The 23,751-nt window shown below is 36.9% G+C and overlaps 1 protein-coding gene across 5 annotated transcripts in view; it reads right to left on the reverse strand.

Moving 5' to 3' along the window:
* The window catches only part of CSNK1G3 (casein kinase 1, gamma 3), a 77,754-nt gene that overhangs the window by 39,257 nt on the left and 14,746 nt on the right, over nucleotides 1-23,751 (reverse strand). For all 5 annotated transcript variants that reach the window (XM_014953444.1, XM_014953443.1, XM_014953441.1 and 2 more), the window contains exons 2-4: nucleotides 21,100-21,505; nucleotides 17,306-17,346; nucleotides 11,367-11,436 (exon numbers count right to left, since the gene is read on the reverse strand). In XM_014953444.1, the coding sequence (XP_014808930.1) occupies nucleotides 11,367-11,436; nucleotides 17,306-17,346; nucleotides 21,100-21,277 (289 nt within the window). In that variant the 5' untranslated portion in view covers nucleotides 21,278-21,505. The remainder of the gene's footprint in view (nucleotides 1-11,366; nucleotides 11,437-17,305; nucleotides 17,347-21,099; nucleotides 21,506-23,751) is intronic.

Raw genomic sequence — 23,751 nt, forward strand, 5'->3', positions numbered from 1 at the left:
AAAGATCTAGGGGTCCTGGTGGACAGTAAAATGACAATGAGTAAACAGTGTGCTCTTGCGGCCAGGAAGGCCAATGGTATCTTGGGTTGTATAGGGAAGAGTGTAGCCAGCAGGTCAAGGGAAGTCATTCTCCCCCTCTACTCTGCACTGGTGAGGCCACAACTGGAGTACTGTGTCCAGTTCTGGGCTCCCCAGTTCAAGAGGGACAGGGAACTACTAGAAAGAGTCCAGCGAAGGGCAACAAAGATGATTCAAGGATTGGAGCATCTCCCTTATGAGGAGAGACTGAGAGAGCTGGGACTCTTTAGTCTGGAGAAGAGAAGGCTGAGGGGAGACCTTATCAACGCCTACAAGTATCTCAAGGGAGGGTTGAAGGAGGAGGGAGCCAGACTCTTTTCAGTGGTTCCCAGTGAGAGGACGAGGGGCAACGGGCACAAGTTGGAACATAAGAGGTTCCACTCAAATATGAGGAGAAACTTCTTCATGGTGAGGGTGACGGAACCCTGGAACAGGCTGCCCAGGGAGGTTGTGGAGTCCCCTTCTTTGGAGATTTTCAAGACCCGCCTGGATGCAGTCCTGAGTAACATGCTCTGACAAGCTCTAGGCAATCCTGCTTCGGCAGGGGAGTTGGACTAGATGATCTCTATGGTCCCTTCCAACTCTAGAAATTCAGTGAAAATTCAGTGAAAATAAATGCAGACATCAAAACACTAGAAGTGTTCTTTAATATTCTCAAGCACTGTATTTACAATCAAGACACCAACAATGCCACGTTCTGTCCTCATGTTCATAAATCTTCACTTCATCAATAAGATGAACAGCACACATATTCCAAAATTAATCCAAAAAATATTCTGCATTTCTGGACTTTATTTAAACACCTGCCTTAAGAAGCCAGGTAATCCAGAAGTGTGAAAACAAACATTTAAATCCTTATAATCCAATTTTACTGTTGCCCTTTTGTACACATCTATTGTGTAACTATACAACTAAAAGTAAGTTGATATTACTGCCTCTATTCATCCTGCACTTCCTCATATGTACAGGATCTCTTCCTCATTCAACAGAATAAGTTTTGTTCACTTATGGAAGCTAGTCATTCCAGATTTTTTTTTGCTCTTCAGTACATATCCTCTGTGTCTCATTTACTCTAAATATTCAACACTCTGAAAACATATTTTTCCTTTCATGGGAACTTTTCCTATTGCATTTATTGTTACAATACTGTACTATACAGAACCGTTAAATCTATTTTCAGAATACCCTAATGAAACACTGGTTTTTGCCTTCCTTCTCTGCAGATCAAATAAAAATTAAAAAATGAAAACATCCCTAACTCTGGGTGGTTTTTTGAGGTACATCAAGTTTTTCATACTTTACTGTAGTACTACTTATACTCAGGGCACAGATTTGCAGTTGTGCCCATGACAGCTTCGGGTGAAAAAAACTGTTTTAGCAAAACCAAAAGCAAATGAATTCAGCCTTTTTAAAGAGCATTTTCACTAATCTCTTTTCCGACAATGAGAATAATGAAAATATAACCCCTAAAAATACAGTTTAACTGTTCAATTCTCTGAAGAACATAGCTTCCATTTTCTTTTTAAATATTTTAAATTAAGATAGCCAACATATGTACAGAAACATAAGTCCAAAAAGAAAAAAACACCTGAGTATGTAAAAAGAAAAAAATACTGTGAATTTGGAAGAGAGAGTGCCACCTGCAATGGCGTGAGACATTCTGAGAATTTCTGTTCTTGTGTTTGCATGTTTAAAGACTTTAATTCCAAAATATTCTCAAGAGATGTTAGTCTCCTCTATTACCACTGCATCTGTTCTGTGTCTCTCTATAACATTTTAAAGTATTTAACACCCTTCAAAAATATAGAAACCAGAAGATGTCTGGACTTTGTCTACTTGCATGACTACATTTGCATGACTACATGCTAGTAAAAGAGGAAACATTTTAGAAAGGAATTTGTGACTTTGTCGGATTTGTAGGCAGAGTTGCCCATTTCAGAATTGTGTTTATACAACATGTCAAAAAACCCTTTAACTTTTTATTCTACCACATCATATGATGAAAGCACCACAACAACTGTTAAGTATACATCCAGCACAGGGAGTTAGTTAATTTTCATTAGTCATCTAAAACATCGCCGTTGTACACCAGTGGTCTCCAAAATAGAGTGCACACACACAGAAAGCTCACAAGACTATCCACTGGTGGGCTGGAAAAGATATGAGAACTTTTATTTATATTTTATCTAAAAATAACAAACTAAGCTTTACTAAAATTAAATGTACAGCTTGACACTGGAGCCTTCAGTCAAGATGGTTGTGTCACATATGGTACGCACAGGAGAGATCCTGGCAGAAGAGTGGGAATGCGGAGATGACAGTATTGTACTCATTTGCTCGCTTACTTTTGGGTTATTGCAGTTGACATGTGCCCAGGTAAGTAGATTTATGGATTATATTGTCTAGTTTTCCCTAAACTACCCCTCACAAAACAAACAGCTTAAAATGATTTCTATGAAGGAATCACACATTGAAGATAAGGCTACTAATGCTAGCACAAGCAAACAAGAAACCAGCAAAGCTCATAATTCTCCTACTCATTGTACAAGCTTATTTTCAATGAGAATTTCTTGAAAAGCTAATTAGAAGACTACCACTTTGTGTTTATCAGATCAATAAAAATCCACTAAGTATTCCGTATAAGTTATCATCCTGTAATAAAAATTGTGCACCATCAAAATAATCATCAAAATATTAAATATGGGGCACATATCCTTCAGTTAGTCATTTGTCCGTAACTGTATACACTGCAGTCTCTCCAGTATCTTTCTATTAGCAAGTCACTATTAACAGAACCACTTCTGTCATCTGTCAAGGATGGTTTACCACTCAAATGCTTTAGTCCACCATGTTTACATACATGATGTCCAGAAAGTTTTCAAAGCTGACAAGGTCTGAGTTCCTTTGTGACAATGACAAAATAAAAACATTATAATAAAGAAAATATTATTGGTAGATTAGAACTGTATCTGTCAAACATCTTTACAATAAAGAAAATCTATTAGAAGTTACTTCTAGTTGTATTGGGTTTGCATAGCAAGGTTTTAGTAGCAGGGGGCTACAAGGGTGGCTTCCGTGAGGAGCTGCTATAAACTTCCCTTATGTCCAATACAGCCAATGCCAGATGGTTCCAAGATAGAGCTGCTGCTGGCCAAGGTCAAGCCCATCAGCAACAATGGTAGCACCTTTTGAGAACAATCAAGAAGAGGAAGAACTGCTGTGCAACAGCCACTAGGAGAGAGGAGTGACAATATGCAAGAGAAACATCTCTGCAGACACCAAGGTCAGTGAAGAAAGGGAGGAGGTGCTCCAGGCACCGCAGCAGAGATTCCTCTGTGCCTCTTCCTCTGTGGTGAAGACTATGGTGAGGCAGGCTGTCCTCCTGAAGCCTATAAAGGTCCACAGTGGAGCAGACATCCACCTGCAGCCCATGGAGGACCCCATACTGGACCATATGGATGCACCCAAAGAAGTCTGTACACTCGTGGGAAGTCATAGTTGGAGCAGGCTCCTGGCAGGACCTGTGGCCCTGTGGAAAGAGGAGCCCACACTGGAGCAGGTTTGCTGGCAGGACTTCTGACACCGCAGGGGACCCACACAGCAGCAGTTCATGAAGAATGAACTGCTGGAATGGAGAATTAAGAATGGAATTAAATCCAGTTGGGAACTGGTCAGAAGTGGTGTTCCACAGAGATCAGTACTGAGGCCTGTTCTGTTTAGTGTTTTTGTCAATGATCTGGACAAGGAGATTGAGTGCACCCTCAGTAAGTGTGCAGATGACACCAAGTTGGGCAGGAGTGTTGATCTGCTGGAGAGTAGGAAGGCTCAGAGGGATCTGGACAGGCTGGATTGATGGGTCAATGGTATAAGGTTCAATAAGGCCCAGAACTGGGTCCTACACTTGGGCACAACAACCCTATGCAGCGCTTGGGGAAGAGTGGCTGGAGATCTGCCTGGTGGAAAAAGACCTGCGGGGTGTTGGTCAACAGCCAGATGAATATGAGTCAGCAGTGTGCCCAGCTGGCCAAGACAGCCAACAGCATCTTAGCCTGTATCAGAAATAGTGTGGCCAACAGGACTAGGGAAGTGATTGTCTCCCTGTGCTTGGCATCAGTGAGACTGCACCTCAACTACTGAGTCCAGTTTTGGGCCCATCACTACAAGGAAGACATTGAGGTGCTGGAGCACGTTCAGAAACAAAGAGCAACGAAGCTAGTGAGGCATCTCGAGCACAAGTCTTATAAGGAGCAGCTGAGGGAACTGGGGTTGTTCTCCTGAGAGAAGAAGCCTGAGGGGAGACCTTACCACTCTCTACAACTACCTGAAAGGAGGCTGTAAGGAGGTAGGATTGGGTCTCCCAAGTAACAGGTGACAGGACAAGAAGAAATGGCCTCAAGTTGCTCCAGGAGAGGTTTACATTGGATATCAGGATACATTTCTTCACTGAAAGCATTATTCAGCATTGGAACAGGCTGCCCAGGGAAGTGGCTGAGTAACCATCCCTGGAGGTATTTAAAATACATGTATATGGTGCTGAGGGACATGGTTTATTGGTGGACTTGGCAGTGCTAGGTTAACAGTTGGGCTTGATGATCCTAAAGGTCTCTTCCAACCATAAAAATTCTGATTTTAAGAACTACAACCTGTGCTAGGGACTCACATTGAAGAAGTCTGTGGGGAACTGTCTCCTGTGGGAGGGACCCCACCCTGGAGCAACGGAAGAATGTGAGGAGTCATCCCCCTGAAGAGGAAGGAGCAGCAGAGACAATGTGTGATGAATTGACCACAACCCCCATTCCTCATTCGCCTGCGCCACTTACACAGGAAGAGGCAGAGAAAATCAGGAGTAAAGCTGAGCCCAGAAAGAAGGGGGCAGGGGAGACAGACAGATGGAGAGGGAGGGAGAAAGTTTGTGTGTATGTTTTAAAATTTAGTTTTCATTTTCCCATTTACTACCCTGATTTGATTGGCAATAAAGAATTAATTTTCCCCCAAGTCAAGTCTTTTTTGCCCACCAAAAACTGGTGAGTGATCTCCCTGTCCTTATTTTGACTCAGAAGCCTTTTGTTTTATTTCTCTCCCCGTCCTGCTGAGCAGAGAAGTGATAAAATGGCTTTGGTGGGCACCTAATGTCCAGCCAGGGTCAACCCACCACACTAGCTCATGACTGTTATCCACCTTGGCTGCTATCTTTTTAAAGAACTTCAGCATCAAACCTTATTTAAGCCTGAGGTTAAATACTATTCACTGCAATTACATAATGCAATAGACATAATGACTGGTATGAACACAGATCTGTATCTTAAAGCAAAATTTCCAGCTACTTGCTTTAACACAGATAATACATAGTAGCCTCAATTATTGCAGGTGTCCTCATTTAGAAAAACACCAATAATTTGATAAACAAGCGGCAGAGGCTGCCAGTCAAACAAATATCAAACACACAAGTCAATGGTAATACCACTTGTATTTAACCTTATGTTCCCAATCTATCACTGACTTAATTTTGAGCCATAGCTTGGCCAAATATCTCTGTAAAATAGGATCTAATTTTTTTAAAGCAAGAAGGCAGCTTTTCAGTGTCCTGTAACATCAGTTTCCTTTTAGAGTTTCCCCTAAGCCAGTCAAAAAACACACCTACTGATGTGAATTATATCTTATTGCTTATGTTGCCTGTTAGATCAGATCCATAAATGCCAGTAAAATACACAGGACAGCACTTGCAGAACAAGCTGTTACACATTCAGCTTCCTATACCCCACTGCCTTTTTTGTGCAGTGTTAATCTTCATATGTGCCACAAGCAAAATACCCTAAACTGAGTAGGCCAAACATCTGTAGTAGCAGCCATCTTCCATGGCACATCCATACTGGTACTCAAGGATTCAATTCAACAATCTGCCACAAGTATTCCCTACTAAGACTACAGAACGTGGCCTGAATCCTCTGGAGGTAAGTGATTACAAAATTGAGGATAGTGCCAGATACGGTTTTTGACTTGAATTAAAGCAGCATACACAGAAGGCAATACAATCTCCAGAAATGTAGCACTTCATGGCTACTGAAACCATGATCATCTGTGTAAACCTCTAAACATGGAATGAAGCAGTATGTAAGCAATACAATGTCAGTACTGCTAAAATGCCATGTTGGAGGCATGCACCATATCACTTGGAGAACACTTCTTATTTACAAACATAAGCATGTTTGCAAGTACAAGAAATAGTACAACAGTAACATTTTTCCATTTAAATAGATATAACTAGTTCTTTGTATTCATAGAATCATAGAATCATTGAGGTTGGAAGAGACCCTTGGGATCATCGAGTCCAACCATCTACCCTACTCTACAAAGTCCTCCCCTACACCATATCCCCCAACACCACATCTAAACGGCTCTTAAGCACATCCAGGGACAGTGACTCAACCCCCTCCCTGGGCAGCCTGTTCCAATGCCCGACCACTCTTTCAGTGAAAAATTCCTTCCTAATGTTCAATCTAAACCTACCCTGTTGGAGCTTGAAGCCGTTCCCTCTCGTTCTATTGTTAATTACCTGTGAGAAGAGACCAGCACCAACCTCTCTACAGTGTCCTTTCAAGTAGTTGTAGAGAGTGATGAGGTCTCCCCTCAGCCTCCTCTTCCTCATACTAAACAGCCCCAGCTCCTTCAGCCGCTCTTCGTATGATTTGTCTTCTAGGCCCTTCACTCGAATTAGAAATGCATTTTTATTGTAAGCCTTATTAAATCAAATATCCATTTATCTAACATTCACAATGTTCTGATGCCGTGAAAGACGAAATCAGGACTCAATAGCCGGGATGACTATTAAGCAGGTATTCTTTATTGCAGCACTGGACGCACAGGGGATCGCTCCTCCAAATGTGCGTGCCAGACGGAGTTGGTTTGACAACATATATGCATACATACATATTCATGTAAGGTGTTTTAACATATTCGTTAGTTTCCAGTAATTCATTACCATACGCTACCTCCTTCTTGGAATTCTCCATTTGTCACAGATAAGATAACATTGTGCTGGCCTCATGACTGTTGCCTATGTGCCAGCCTTCCTGTCTTGTTACTTGTAGCTCTGCAGGGGTTGCAGGCCCCTCTTTGTGGTCAGTCAGGCTACATTTGCTAAGTCATACTTAGGTAAGCAAACCTTCAAGCCATTCCTGGCCTTATTCTTTAATTCAGTTCTGTGAACTGTTCCATCAAGCCTCCTTTACAGTTACAGGTATCTATTGTATTTAATACAAAAACACTGATTAATCTCTGAAATTTTTGTGTGATGTTATATTCCAAAATTAGTTCAAACTTTTGTACACCACCAGGATTCTTATGGTCAGTAATTATTGTTTCTCAAACATTAACATATACACCTATTCTTAATAGATCTCTTGCACTTATTATAGGCAAAAAAAAATACTTTAAATATAAATTAAGAAAATTCTGTACATTTCCTTAAGCCAAATGCTAGAAAGGAGTGGCACAAAATAAGAAAAGTTGCCAGTACCACTTCCTATAGTTTTTGTTGGACTATACTTAAAAATAAATTTGCAATGATCACCCTCATTCATTCAGTTAAAGGTAAATATTAGTATATTCACATAAATAATCGAGTACTTCAACCTCCCTGTTAAAGTGTATCAGCAGCAACGGAACTCCAAACTGTCAGCTTCCCCCCCAAATAACTTGCAATAAAAACAGCAGTCATCGGTACACAGATTAACAGTGCATATGAACAGTCAAGAGATACCTTATTGATTCAGTTTAAGTGCTTTTAACAAGTTTTAAATTAAGCATAGAGCATGATTTTCTAAGTCTCAAGGTCATTACAAAAAAAAGAAACTTAATCTTACAAAATCCATTTTTAATAAGTAGACAAATAGTTGACGGAGATAAGGGAATACAGTGAACACATACAATTTCAAAATGCTACTCCTTCCATTAAGGGCGCTCAATATCAGAAGTAGTACTAAGATGCTCTGTTAAAAAGGATTAGAAGGTAAAATAATCTGTTGCCCAGTAACATTTTCTTAACTTGCTTTTAGGATGTTATTTCAGAAAAATAACCTCATTTTCTTCCAGAACTATTCATTCACATGTTAATGCCTCTCCCTCCTCCCCATGACACTCCCAAATAAAATAGGATTTCACAGGGGCTACAGGTTTTTATCTCTTAAACTTCAGGTTATTTCACACTAAGTGCAAGTCTGTTTGTAGCATAACCTGTGGAATTACTTGTTCTTATTTGTGAAAAATGAAGTTGTGAATAGTAAATAATGGCACTGATTACAAAATTAGGAAAGAAAAGGAGTAGTATTCACTTTTCACTAATTGCTTCTGAAATTATTTTTCAGTAGTCACTTGTTATTAATACACATGTATGCATCTGTACTCGAGGAGAACAAGTGGAAAGGCTGTCTAATACAATTAGATGCAAAATAAGCCATCCACACATGTATAAAGCTATCAGCCAAATTACAAGAAGTTTTGTCTGAATAAACAAAAACAGCTAAGGAAAGACTACTTCATCATTATTAATAAAGCCTGCAAACATGGAATTTTAGAAGCTTAGAAGCCAGCATGCTCCAGACAACTGGAACTGCTAGTACAGTGAGTAATTACTTACCAGAGAAACCTCTTATCTGCTCAAAATTACTATACTTCAAATTTCTTCCAGCAATCACAGCTATTTTTATACATCCTACAATGGATGCGTCTACCACTTGCACCTTCAATTTACTCTGACTGAAGTACAACCACTGCCCATAAAGCAACACTATCTATATGGATAGGCCTGGCATAAGATTTTTACCGTCTTCTGTGTAGGAAGGATTATCTGCTTCCTGATTTTATCACTTGGTACAACAGCTTTTTACCACTCTTTTCCAACTGTTCATGTGACAAAATTTCTTAAAGTTACAATTGGCAGTAAACACATATGTCACAAAGAATCAGCAAGGTAAAGCAAATTGCCTCACACTACAAGAGGACATAAGTAATTCTGCAACTTTTTTCTAAAATAATCAGGCTACGTGACTTCTGGGATTGAGGGCCCAACTCCTGCAAGGATGAGATAGGGAGAGTGCTGCAGACAGACAAGGAAAGCAGCATTATTTCTGTTAACTTCCCTCTCAGAAGATGGGAGCATAATTATTACTTTCTTCATGATGAGTCTTTCCCGCAAAACCCATTAAGATGAGCCTCAAGCTGGGTGCCTAAGTCAGACAAGATTCAAAAAGGAGCTTACAGGGTTGTATGCCTGCTGGCAGAGGCTTTCATTTTGGAATAGAAGATGGTTACTTGGAAAATAGGAAGTCTATAACAAAGTTCTTCATAAATATTGAAGATGGCTAGTAAATCTTCAGCTTTTTCTTGTTTTCATCCCAAAGGTCTCCTCACCTTCATGCAAAGAATCAGAGAGATTGTTTTCCCTTACAGTAATTCAATGAGGCAACAAAGTGATTAAGTTGTTGCAAGCAACAAAAAGCATTACAAAGACAGAATATCATAAGTAAAGCAGACTAAATTTGACTTGCCTACATTCTTACATTAAACACAGTCCCCCAACCTTATTCAGTAAAAAAAAAGGTAAACAAAGTTGCATTTTCCAAGACATTTTTCCCAATAAATACCTCCATAACAGTTCCTACCTCTGAGAAGTAGTCTTTTTTTTTTCTGCAGTCTAAGCTAGTAATTACAGCTTTATTCCAGCTCCATTACACAGCTCCTTTGCTACTTCAGATAGTTACACCTTGGTTTTCACAACCGGGTTCTATCCCTCATTTGGCAGTTGCTATATCTCAGCAGTTAAGCAATTGAGATCTCTGCTTTCTACTTATCTATTTCACAATGCCAGTCTAGTGCATGGTGACAATTTACAACTACTTACAAAAAAATAGATACACCCTGATGAATTTCTCCAATTAGCAAGCATGTAAGACTCAACATTTTGACTAGACATTCTACAACTTGTCTATTCCTGTTCAGAGATGGAAAATGTCATATCTTGCTAAGAATTACCTCTCCTGGTTGCAGACCATTCTTAATACACCATTAAAAACAAGTTCTATATGGATTAAAATTATTGGAAAGTATGTTTACCTGGAGAGAGTCTCTAAAGAGCAGCACAAAATTTTGAAAGCTACCTGACTAGGGAAACGTTATCCAGTCTGTGCATCAATAAGTTTTTGATGCACAACATGATCCTAAATTTTTGAATGTGCAAATAGTGTTTAAAAAGTATTAAAATTCATCGTAGCACAAACATTCAAAGCCACAAAATGAAAGTGGTATAGGCCTGTTCATTTCATATTCCCTGACTTTCAGAGATGACCTCTCAGCTTAAATAGTATTTTATTGTAGTTTAAACATAACTAAAATTACCATTACAAAATCCAAGCTGTCTTTGATAAAAAACAAAACCAAACAAGCGTGCACGTAAAAAGCAACTATTAGAAGTCCATTTTATACAATAAACTCCTGCATTACTAAAAAATTGAAAAAGTAGCTATCACCTAAGAAAAATTTTTCTACGAATAAAAGGAACATTATCAAGGAAAAGGTATCCTGATAATTCTTCCTAGGGTATAACTGATTTAAGGAAGATTTATACTTCTTAGTTTAAAAAGCTTCACATCTCACTGACGATATACAGTTTTGTGAAGGGCATGAAAATACACGAGAATTTTTAGGTATTGCTCATGTACAAAAGCAAAAGGTCCCCTTTTATGAGGGGACAATCATAAGAGGATTTCTGACTATAAAAGCACCAGGCGGTGTCAAATGAGAAATTAAAATCTTAAACTGCACTTAAACTTTTTTAGAAGTATTTAAACTAGTATTAAAACTAGTAAGGAGCAATATATGCTGTGAAATAAAACTGAAACTGAAGGTATTTAAATATCATAGCAACTTTAAATAAAAATATGCGAGTAGTAGGGTAGCAGTTTGGTCATTTATAGTGTTTATTGAAAGAGAACACACTGGGAATACTCTAAGTGCTTACTTTAAGATATACCCATATGCACACAAATTCTGTGATACTTAAGACTACTAAATAGGATTTAGTAGTAACTCAGGATTTCATAGACACTTTAAGAGCAGAATAAAAAGTCTTACAATAGTAGAAAAATTTATACATTAATCCACTGACTCATGGGACTTTTTTCTGCTTTAAATAACAGGGACAATTTATTAGATTTATACCCCTAAATCGGAAAAGTTCTGTGAAAAATTGATCCTGAATTACATCACAGAAAATGCATGACACTGCTTTTTACCTCCAGATCCTAGCTGCTTGTAGAATCTGTATTCCAAATGTAGCTGTGGTGCTCTCGACTTCATTGGCTCCTGATTTAAAAACAAAAACAACATTTAAAATAAAGCCTCTCTGCCAAAGCCTAAAAACTAATACACTAATTTATCACCAGTCAAGTGAACCCTACTGCTTCTAGGCCACATGGAAAGTTTGAATATTTCTTCTGAAATGACTGGTAATCAGAAACTAAGAAACGTAAACCTCTCAGGTGAGACTAGAGCATATTGGGTCATTTGCATCTTGTATTGCTCCATGGGACTGCGGTTGAACAGGAAAACCCAATCACAGACCCACAATGGAATAGCTAAAAAATACTTCGTCTCCCCAAAGCATATGGATGATGTGTCTTGCAGCTATCAAAAAATGGCATTGATAGGCAGTTTAACAGGTTGAAAAGGCTATCCACACTCTAGTTATACACAATAAATGTATCTTTACAAAAAGAAGTTTTATCCTAGAATCTTGACAAAAAGATACCATATCTTTCCACCAAATCGTTAAGAACTTAGCAGAAATTAAATAGCATCATTCTAAGCTATAAATTAGAAACAAAAGGACACTAGAGTAAGTTTGTAGTTCAAACCTTTCTTTTCCCAACATAACGTACGTAAGTTAATGACATCTTAGTTCTGTGTTGTACACCCTAATGTGGCATGGTTTCATAGAATAGTGACATGAGATCAAGCACAGGAACACAAAAGCAGCCTAAATGAAAGTCCTAACTTCCTGTGTATTTCCCTTTACAAAGTAAAGGAACTTTATCTTAAGATTCTTAAAGCAACTTCCTACAGTGTCTTTATGCTCAGTTTCTTGCAGTATGTACATCTTCCAATGCATCAGTGATAAACTGGACATTAACTGTGCAGTATTTCTACTCTGATTGCTCCTACTAGATTCGTAGCATGTAATTTGTAAGACTGTTAATACACTTATCAGCAATAACAAATACTGCTGGACATAAATTTTCAGGAAAAGTTTGGTAAAAGTGTTTACCTCTTCCCTCACACTATCTCCTTCATAAACTAACAGTTTATCAACCTGTGTTGTTTCCCAGTGGCACATCCAGGCTATAGAAACCATAAGCCAATGTGCAATCACGAGAAACTTAGTTCTCTTCCTCAACTCATCTTCCCCCAGCACCCAGATGTTTCAAATTGCAGCTACTGCTACAGCCAAAGTCCCTGTTGTCCATCTCAGTGGCCAGTCCAACCACAAAAAACTGTCAAGGTATATTTATGCATTTGATTTTGCAAATCAGTGCACCTATCAAACTTCAGTACTCAGGTTTCAGAAGTGTAAGTAAATCCACTATGAAGCACGTTACTGAAACATTTTAATCTTTTACAAAACCACACAAATTTAGCTACTAATACTATTGCCTGCAGTATTATTATACAAGTCTGTTAGTTACAAAACATACCCCTCTCTACATAGTCTCAAATTAAAGCTTGAAATTCTGCCTGCTAAGAAGAAAATATTTTATTCCATCAAACTCTGCACATATGCTGAATAATACTAAGAAAAGACACTGGCTGATGAGCACTTTGATTTTATTCAATTATACAATTTTGCCTTAATTGTACATTAAAAACTCGATCACCACTCAAGGTTGTAAGATGCTCCCATAGTAAGGATGAAAAATAGCTTGTATGTATTAAATTTACTTAGACCCCCAAAAAATTCTCCTAGTAGAAAGAAACAGCTTCTAATTTTTGACATACACATGTACACTTTTAGAAATTAATGCTGATTGTTCCAGTCATCAGCAGGAAACAGTTCTGACAGGCCTCCAGAAAGCAGAATGTTCTTAAACAGTCAAACAAGTCTACTTGACAACTGCACACGAGTCAAAGACTGAAGTTAAACACTGTGTGGCAGACAGACAATTAAATACTTTTACTCTCTCCAGTAACAGTGACAAAAAAGTGGTAATATGTATTTATATTCCATTTATTGGCTGACAGCTTTCTGGAATTGACTTATTTTTGTAAAGAGCCTTAGATATCTTCCTGACTGTTCAGTAACTCCAAACATACAAAAGAAATAATCTTTTGTTCAACCATAGTTGTGAGGGGGCAAGCACAATGAGCTCTTCACATAAAATTTGTTTTCTTCCTACACACTCCACTTTGCAGTATGCAGTAAACCACTGATTAATGAGAAAAGACAGATAGATAAGGATAAATCAAGATACAGGTATGTTAAACATAATCCTCCACCATAACATAAGACTGAAGAATACATCACTAAATATATTTTAATGAATAAGTCTAAAAAGCATGTTCAAGAAAAAAAACAGAAATGGCAAATCATAGTTCTTCCTATTTTCATTAGTAGTTTGGTACATTCAGCATCTAAAAATAAGCTTGGGAACACATAACTGTTCAAATATTGTGTTATTCCCAGAGGACTCTGAAGCTAACTTCTCCTCTTACCAGAGGAAGTTAATGTATTTTGTTTACTTTCAAAAAACTCACGTCTTCACTAAAGTATCCTGGAAGAACTGTTCCAGGATTTCTGCAGTGCTCTGTAAATGGCCTTCACTCTACCACTTTCAGATTCAAGTCTATTTCAAAGCTTCTATATTAAATCATAGATAGCTTATTTCCCCTGCAAAAGAGCATTTGCTTCTCTTCATGAGGGACTCAAGGTGTTGCTGCCATCAAAGAATTAATGTGCAGTTTATTAAGCACTAGTTACCTGAGCAGCAGAAACAACAGCTCCTTAGTTCAGAGAGGTTCTTCTAAGTTTGTCTATTACACAGTTTGACTTGATTTGCATTTACTATAGCCTTCTAGAGAGGTTCAGAAATGCTATCATTCTAGACTGCAATAATTCTTTTAAAAAGAAGGAATAAACATTTCAGCCCTGGAACCAACAGCAACTTCCTTCCACCACACACCCCACTTAAAATTTTAAGATCTAAAATCTTAACAGTTGAGTAACTAATGAATTACTGAATTAAAGATTACAAATTAAGATGAGCAGTGACTACCTCATAACTTGCTATGTTTCACACAAAGACAGAAAGAAAAATTGACTTATTTCCAGGAACAGCTCAAGCAGAAATTCCTTTAGTTTATACTTGGTTAGTGGTTAAGAATCCTGCAGAGAAGGTAAGTTTGGGCAATGGGGAAATTTGTGAAAGGGAAGAGCTGAAAATAGAATAGGAGATTTAAGGGAAGTAGAGGATCATATAATAAAAAAAAGTAAATCTAACAACAAATCTATAGGTGAGCAGGAAAGGTACAGTTCATGTATACCACATGCTTATTGTTGAAGAACTACCTGATCACAATGTACCAGTTTGTGTATTAACAGAGCAGCAGAAACATACGAACACTACTGAAAAATGCACTGCTCATAAAGCCCAGTTCCTAAGGGTTTCATTCCAGTTCCTAAAAACATCTGTTCTACCTTTCAAAGTTGAGTATATGCCCAACCAGAACAGGCCATAATGAAAGAAGTCAGAGTAAGACCCTGGAACTGTAGTCATTTTACCAGATAAATATGAACTTACATATCAACTTTATACATTAAAATGCATACATTGTATGACCCTCAGGCCTCTCACAGAAAAACTATTTAAACTATTTTCCTTACATAAATTCTGAAGTAACCATAAGCATCACTAAGAGAAACATACTTGTGTAATTTTGTCCACAAGGGAAATATTAATTCACCACAATGAAAGGTTTACATCAAAACAGTAGTTATAAAATTCGTTTACTTTTAACATCAGAAGCACTCCTGCAAGCTGCTGTATAAATGCAGCCATTATAACTCATGCTCTCAAGAGAAACCCACCATTTATAACAAAACATCTGGCATAGGAGATGTCTTGCTGCTGGCAACAGAACAGTACATCACCAATGGAATGCTACCATGAGGAATGCAAATTGATTTTAGGACACTACAGGAGAGATTACCACAACTGTACCTGCCACAGGTTACTGTTAAAGCTACAATACATACATAATTCAGGTAAACCCATGCAGGAGGGCTACATTAGAACTACAACAGGTGCAAAACAGAGTAAGTTAAGAGTGCCTCATTTAGGATAACAAAACAAAGATTGAGTGTAGGCCTAATAAGTGCTCTCAAAACACAATAGGAATTAGTGCCAGAAATAGGGAAAAACTATTGGGCTTACATTTTAGAAGGGAATGAACAGCATACTACAAAAAAGTGCAACCTACCAAACTGTACCAAACCTACCAAGTCCTGGTACCGTCTCCAATAGGAGAAATAAACAGCAAAAAACCAAATTTCAACTAAACCCTGCAATTTGATGCAGCTGCTTTTAAAAGACTGAAGCTTGTGACTCAAATCCCTTCCAATTTGAAAACATTCAGAAGAACTGAAAGATATTAAAAATATGAGAACTGTATTGAAAGAACCTACTAGTTCTACCTGTTAATAAATGCATTTACACTACAAGATGATGCAAGCTGCAATGCTGATTTTGACTATGATTCCTTCCATCTGTTGTTTATTACAAAGACACTATAGCTTTTTATACCACTAATGTAAGAGGAAAATTCAAGAAGTTAACTACATATTCAGTTCTTTAAGCACTAGGAGTAAGTTACAGACGAACTTTACTACTCTGGTTCTTTAATGACTTCAAAGTTATTGAATAAAGATACTTGAAGGATTTTGCACCACTGTAAATAAACAGCTGTATGATTGCGTAATTTGGAAACAAAATAGAAGTTGCCACTGAACAGCATCTTTAAAAGTTAAAATGGGTTGAAACAATAGCTGAGTTTATTAGTAGGTACTTATATAATAAAAATGGCTTTTCCAAAACCCAGTAACCAGTTTAAGTTTTCTGACTCTAAATTATCAAGTAATTAGTGCTTAGGAAAAACTTATTGCAAACTATTTCTGAATGTTCTTTAGAGCAAACAGCCTTTAAACCAGAGGAATTCTCAGACCATTTTCAAGTTTTAGCAAACACGTAGAGTAAGTTCAAGATATTTTAAAACAAAATGAACTTAGATCTGGTATAACACACACAACAACCCTCAAAACTGCATCCAATGTTGCTCTTTCAAACCATAATTTGCATGTTTTTAAATCTGTGACTACCACTGAAGTATTTTTCTAAGCAAGGATAGTGATACACATAATAAACTCCTGAAAAATATGTTTATTTGCTATGATTTTTAGAATCCCCATCTAAAGCCATGTGTTTCTGTATACATAATTGATCTCCCACATTATGGAACTAGAAATTCACCGTATTATGCTATGAAAAACTTTGTCCTACTGCGGCAACAAGAAATTAATGTGACTCCTAAAATTCCTTCAATGACAAAAAATGAACAACCAAATTTCATCTTGAAATGCTCTGGTTACAAAACCAGTCATTTACCAAGAAGTTAAAATTATGCAGAAGCAAAACATGAAGTAAACTGAGTAGTTCTGATGAAAGATTCAGAAAAAGCAGAACAATGACATATTAACAAAATATCCAAGTTTACCATGTTTGTAAGCAAAGGAAATATTGTTACACATCATTGCAAACACATGTCCACCAAACCAGATTGTCAGTGCCAGATTCACATTAAATTTGGTGTTGATCTACTTGTTGCACAAAAATAAAGAAATCTACTAGAAAGACTGCTGAGCATATCCTTGAAGTAGCAGTGAATTATCATCAACCTCACAAACAAACATTCAGCTCTGACAACAGTCACAATTAACACTGGTTTTACTCAATATAGCTGAAGCATATAATTACATCTATCACTAACTGCTTTCATCTAGTCAGTTGAAAACATACAAGACTATTAAGGATTTCAAATAAGGAATTCAAGCTACTATAAATGAAAGGAAAGCTCCGATTAGTTTCTCATTCCAAATCCTTAAAAATAAATAAATAAACAAACTTACCAGCTTAATTGCCATATATTCATTTGTGTATAAATTTTTTCCTTGAAAAAAAGAACAAAAACAAGAATGTGAGACATTGGCTTTCCTGTTCAAATAAAAGGCCATTTAAACCTCAAGAAAGTAATGGAAACATTTTTGATCTAAAGTGCTAGGTGTTCTGGTAGTATCTTAAAAACATGTGGCTTTACTAGTCTGATACCACACTTTTAAAACAACTTGATTCTTGAATAGCATAACAAGTGGCAGGTTCACTAAGACAGTTTCAGCTCTTTCACCAAGTTTGCAAAACTTTATACTCTAGAAAATATTTAAATTTGGTGAATTACTGTAAGTGGAATGAGATAGTTTATTTCTCCATATTTATTGCTAAAAACTATTTAAAATTTATTTTAAAATTATTATATGGTTTTAGAACACCAAACACTAACTAAAGTTAGAATTAACTAGTATTTTTTTTCCTGAATTCTGTAATTGACTAAGCTTAAAGTCAGAACAAACAAGGCAACAATATTACTGAGCTAAATGCTTACACCATTTGCACCAAAAAATGCATCTGCTGCTTTAAATGTTCTTCTGTTAACTGGATAAGCTTATTTCAACAAGCATTACTTCAAATTGTATGCAATGATGAAAATACTAAGCAAGCTTTATAGACGTAATGCTATAAAAATTGCAGATAAAGGAAAAATTGTCACTTCTGATACTTCTTGTTTCTCTACAGTCTTCAGATGAGTTTTGTGTGTATTCATTTTAATGACAAACCTACTTTTATTTTCTCTGTAGTATTATTCAGGTCTGAATTTCCCATGTTTAGCTCAGTTTTGTTAAAGAAACCAAACAGGGAAAAACACCAGATCAAGGTTCCCTGCAAAGACAGTTATATTTATAGTCAACGATTACCATCTCAACTCCAATACTTATTTTTACAAATACTCTTACAAAGCTGGAAAAGGATGTATTAAAATCATGTGTTTTTCAAGGGATCAACTTTACAAAAAGCAATTTACTTGAAGGCTGTATGATAATAAAGACAGACTCAGCATGGGCAGCATGCCCTAATCTGACCACCAAAATAATGGATAATTCCAAAACCTATTCCAGGAACTACAGTCAAATTTCAGGAATCTTAAATAAATGATAATAATATAAGAAATAATTAAGTCACATTTTTAAACAAAAGGTATACTTTGTTTAAACTTGTTTCCGTATCTTTGCATTCTGTTACAACCTAGAAGACATTAAAAAAAAAGACCAAACTCTTGCAGGAACCCTGCTCACTCAGTCTATTAGATATGTAAATCAACTACTGGATTACCTAACAAAACCAGTTACAGATAAGTGACTGAATATTGGGTTCCAGTAACCAAACGCAGTAATGAAAGGTTTACCCTTCTGAAGAAAGATCATAAGGGACATTCTGAAGAATCATCAGAACTTTCCATGTGGTGATTCAAGACAGTTGCCTCTAAAATATGGAAGACAGCAGATTTGACACCACTGTTGACCTAATTCTAAGCACAGAGCAGGTTTTGTGTAATGAATCACATGCAGCAGCAACAAGATTTCTTTTACTACCCCATCAATTTATCTTAACAGTAACTCAGAAGAGTAACAACTCCAAAATTTAAAATAATTTAGTCCTTTGCAAGTAAATGGTTGCACATCAGATGCTCATTTGCTACATATGGCAAATTTACCATTTGATCCACAAGCCAATACAAAAGTCTGGCCACTTCTTTCTTCCCAGGTGTACAAACTACAATGGCTACTGATTTACAACTGAACTTTCATCTCCTGAAATGCAACTTCACCACTTTAACAACTTTATCCCTCCTTTAAGTCTTTAAGATTCAACCCTAAGACACATGCTCAAAATATACTCCATTTTGCAGAATTACACAAATTAAATGATTGTGTACATCTTTGCAGGAGAGGTGCCTGCTTTAAAGTTAGTTGCTATTGTAGTAATGTAAAAATACAAGTTTGAATCAAAATCTGTAATACCAGTCTTAACTCCTGCTTTCCGTAACTTATATTTAAGATACCTTATACTACAATCAACCATAAATAAGGTTCTGAAATATTACTACATAAGCAAAAAAAAAGACAATATTAAACAGAGAAAGCCTGCACTTGCCCTGATGGCTGACAAGACAGTGCAGTACACTATTATCTTCCTCCTATCTACTTTACTTGTTTGTCTTATTTTATTTCAGTGCTATCAGCCTTTAAGGTCTTAACCACTTTAATAGTATATTTATAATGAAATATAAGATTTCACTTTGTCTGCTGCAAGCAAATGTTTTAATCTGATATTGATCTGAAAGACAATCAACTCTATACATTGCAATCACTCCCAGACAAAAGACAGAAAAAAACCCCGCCACTTTTTTAGTCTATAATTGCCTTCAGTAGTAAACATGTCATTAATTATACTGGTTTGATTTAGTTCAAGGAGAGGTTTAAAGGAAAAAGTATCACTCAAAGCAAGTTTAGAAATGTTTAGGACAAGTTGAAGACAGTTTCAGCTTGACTTGGGAACTGCAGAGGCACATATATAACTCTGTGAAGATCAAAATACATCAATCCTGTTTAACTATTTACTTTCTAACTCAGACTAAATATAAGGCCCCCAGAGGCACTATATTAAAAAATGTTATATTTTTTGCATGTTATAAACATGCATATATGGACACATATTTTATGCAAGCACTATATTAAAAATATTTTCTGAGGACAATGAGTAGTAGTTTTACCAGAGGCAGAAGATCAACAGAAACACAACAACATCTACATAGCCTACCCTACTATCAAATATCCTACTTCTGACTGATCTGTCTTTAAACCTTGACACAGTGTGTTAACTCAAGGAACTTCCAGGAATACTGGAATAAATTCTTGCCATCAAGTGTAAAGTTATAGTTCTTAACACACACAGAATTCCCAGATCTTGAAAGCCCTGGTTAATCATGCTGTCTTTGTGGAAATTTAAGTCCCCTTAATAAATATATAGTCTTCCAAAAGCACACAGCTGTCATTTACTGTCTATTTTAATAAATGGTAATGTTTCCAGCTTTTCTACTCAAGTTCTTCGAACTTCCACAAGTCCTTCTCCGTCTGTCCCTTTCTCACCATTCAGTTTTCATCCATCTGTTCAGCAGGAAACTAAATGACTCCATTACCCATCTCCCAGATTTTCTCTACAGATGGATTCTCACTGCCCCTGTATAACAGGTCACTCTTTAGCCTCACTACACTACTGATGATGGAAAGGAAACCACAGAATCCAAGAGTTTTCTGCTATTAAAAACATTGTAGTGCGTGCTACACTGTCTCCAAGAGATCTTCAGGACCACAGTACTATAAGCCAGACCTGTAGGAGGAGGATGTGTTTCACATACACTTAGCCTCAAATCCAACTGAATAAACTGCTTCAGGAATCCAGGAAAAGTAGCAAACTACAATAAAAATGAAATAATTTCTTGGAAAAGACTGACTGAATTTAGGATAGCACCATACACAATTACGAAACATTTTTAGTCCCAGAAAGTCTCCTCCTACAGAGTTTCTTAATATGCAATAGAACTTGCACTGGTCAGGTTTGAGCCACAAAAGACATCCAAAGCAAATTTAATCTCTGTAAAGCTTGGAAGTAGTTTGAAGATCTTTAGAGAGCTTGAAGAGAAGTTGTTTGAAGAGAGTAGTTTGGTGTGTTCACGTAAACATTTTCACGCCTAGACCACATACAATGGTCTTGAATAATGTAAACTGAAATAAAAAAACAAGGATCTTACCTAACCGTAGTTCTCCAAAGTTACCACATCCGATTTTTTTGCCAACTCGGAAGTTAGGTCCAACCATTAACACTCCAGAATTTGAAGAACCAGTTCCACGTGAATTATGGCCTGACCTCCCACTAGGCCGTGACATTCTTTCATCTAGCTTGTCCTTGTCTTTCTTTTTACTATCCATGTCAAGTTTGCGGTACTCCACTTTGATTTCTTCCTCTTTTTGAAAATCAGTGTAAGCAAACTCCAACAGGAAAATGTAAGAATGAGAACATCAGCAGTGAAGTGCCAGCTTGTTACTGTTAGTAGGCAATCAACAGCAGAGTGTTCATCCCATTCGCAAAGGCTTGGTAGTATCTGTAGTAGAAATATATCTCCAGAATGCACAACACCAGCAATATTGACAGGAATTCTGTTAAAGAAAAACAAAGTTATTCAACATAGTAAGATTCTTGTACAAAATTACCTCCCCCTTCAACACTCTTCATATAGTCATAGTTATTAAGCTATAACTAATTATATTTGCTTTACAGATCTATGAAAAGCACTATTGCAAGGTTAAAGCCTCTGATTGTAGCACAATGGCAGAGATATTGGTGTGACTGAAGCAAGCTAAAAAATATCAAGGCTTAATGCAACAGATATTTAGGAAAAAAAAACAACCCTACAAGATGGACACATTTAAAATTTACATCTAGACTCTCATTGCATCTTATGTCACCTATGCAAAACAAAGTGTTTATTTCTGTGTTCCCCTGACCCCAGGAGTATCTGTTGATGTAAGGAAATGCACAAGCTGCACAGTTATTGAAGTTAGAGAAAGATATTTAAATTTAAAATTATTCCATTATCTTTTCCGACTTACAATTTCTGAGATGCATAATTTATAAATTCATGGCAAGGACACCTGAGTTCTCTCAGTAACTCCTATAGTCTGAAAATAAAATATATGTACTTATTCTCCTATGCCCCATTTAATTATGTCATGAATTTGCCTCCCCACTCCCCTTATCCACGGTTTAGCATCATTGCCCAGACACTAATTCCAACATGGAATTCAGCAAAAGCATAATGTTACCTTAATACTGCAATAAAGAAAAGCTTTCATTTTTATCTTGCCCATAAGAATAGTGGATATTGTTTTCTATTTGACACAAGTGGCTTAAAAACCCCAAATTCAGAAGATAGTTGGCTACTCCAAAGCCCATATTTCAGGGTGAGTTACATATCTGTTCAAAATTATTTTGTTACATTTGCTTTAATGTTGGGAATACAATGCCATACAAGAAAACACTTTCTGCAAAAATAATGCATGTCCTGTGCTACAGCCTAAAGATAGCCATCAGGAGCTTATTTTAAACACTTTGAACCGAAGATCCTTGCATTTCTTAACCCATTTCTCACAAAGTAAAATTATTAGTTTATTACATTTTAAAAATTCAAAGAGCCAATAGAGAAAAGATACCAAAGAACATGAACAACCACCAAATAATTGCATCTGCTGCATCTGCTGAATCACGGATATTTGTAACACAGTGACAATTGGATGATATTTAAAAAAAAATTCACTAACGAACTGCTGACTAACCTATCACCTGAACAATGAAGCAGGTGGAAATTTGTTTAGCAAATTACTATGAAAGGGTGAAACAAAAGACTTGTTCTGAGAACAAGCGAAAAATGCAAAGTCCAGGTAGACTTACTTAATGCAAGGGAAAAGGACATCAGCAGTGAGTAATTAGTGAGGTGGTATGGTATGGAGGAGTTCAAGAGAAAAATACAATCACATCTGGCTACAACATAATCTCGCAGGTTCACGCACCACCACTAGATACCCTCAAGTCACTTTCCAAAACACACATCTCAGAGGAATAGACTCAAAGGGAAGCAGTAGGTAATTTTTCCTCACCCACTGTGCTACAACACCAAGGGAAGAAGTAAGAAAACTAGAAGTGTACTGTGTTGAGGCAGGACTTCAAGGGCAACATTTAGTACGTAGAAAGGAGGTCAGTATATTTGATGCAGCAGAACGCATATATATTTTAAAGCACCTAAAGAAAGACTTATATTCCACATCTTACTGGTTCTCCAGTGAGAAATAACATGGTAAAAAAATCCTAGAATTGTTATTACTAATACACAGGCTTCATGGCAAATAGAAGCAATGCACCTAAGCACAGCATATTACTGCCATCAGCAAAGAGTGAAAAAGCATAGACAGTTACTAACACAATGCCTTGGTAATCTTAGTAGCAATGGAGGGCCAAATTTCCTGGCACTATTTTCCAAATGTCAAAAGTTTCATACCACCAAGTGCTTAAAGACATACCTTGGAACAGAGAAAGGCACTAATAGTTCATACCAATGATATCAATGGGCTCCACAACAGAGCACTAGGACTACAGAAGAGACTGGATATGCAGGCAAACCTGAAGAAATCCAAATCCGATTTCAGAGTTAATAGGATTCTTAGCTTACAAGTTTTCCATAGCTTACCTGATGACACATATACAATATCTAACCACACATCAAATGAGTTTAAAATTGTATTCAAAAACTTCATTTTAGAAGGACATAACAGGTCTAGTTTTATCATTTACTTCAGATTTCCCCATTTTGTCTTTGTATTTAACTATCACCTTGAGCACAGCACGTAGC

The sequence above is a fragment of the Calidris pugnax genome, unplaced genomic scaffold (genome assembly GCF_001431845.1).
Source record: "Calidris pugnax isolate Ruff unplaced genomic scaffold, ASM143184v1 scaffold209, whole genome shotgun sequence".
NCBI lineage: Eukaryota > Metazoa > Chordata > Aves > Charadriiformes > Scolopacidae > Calidris > Calidris pugnax.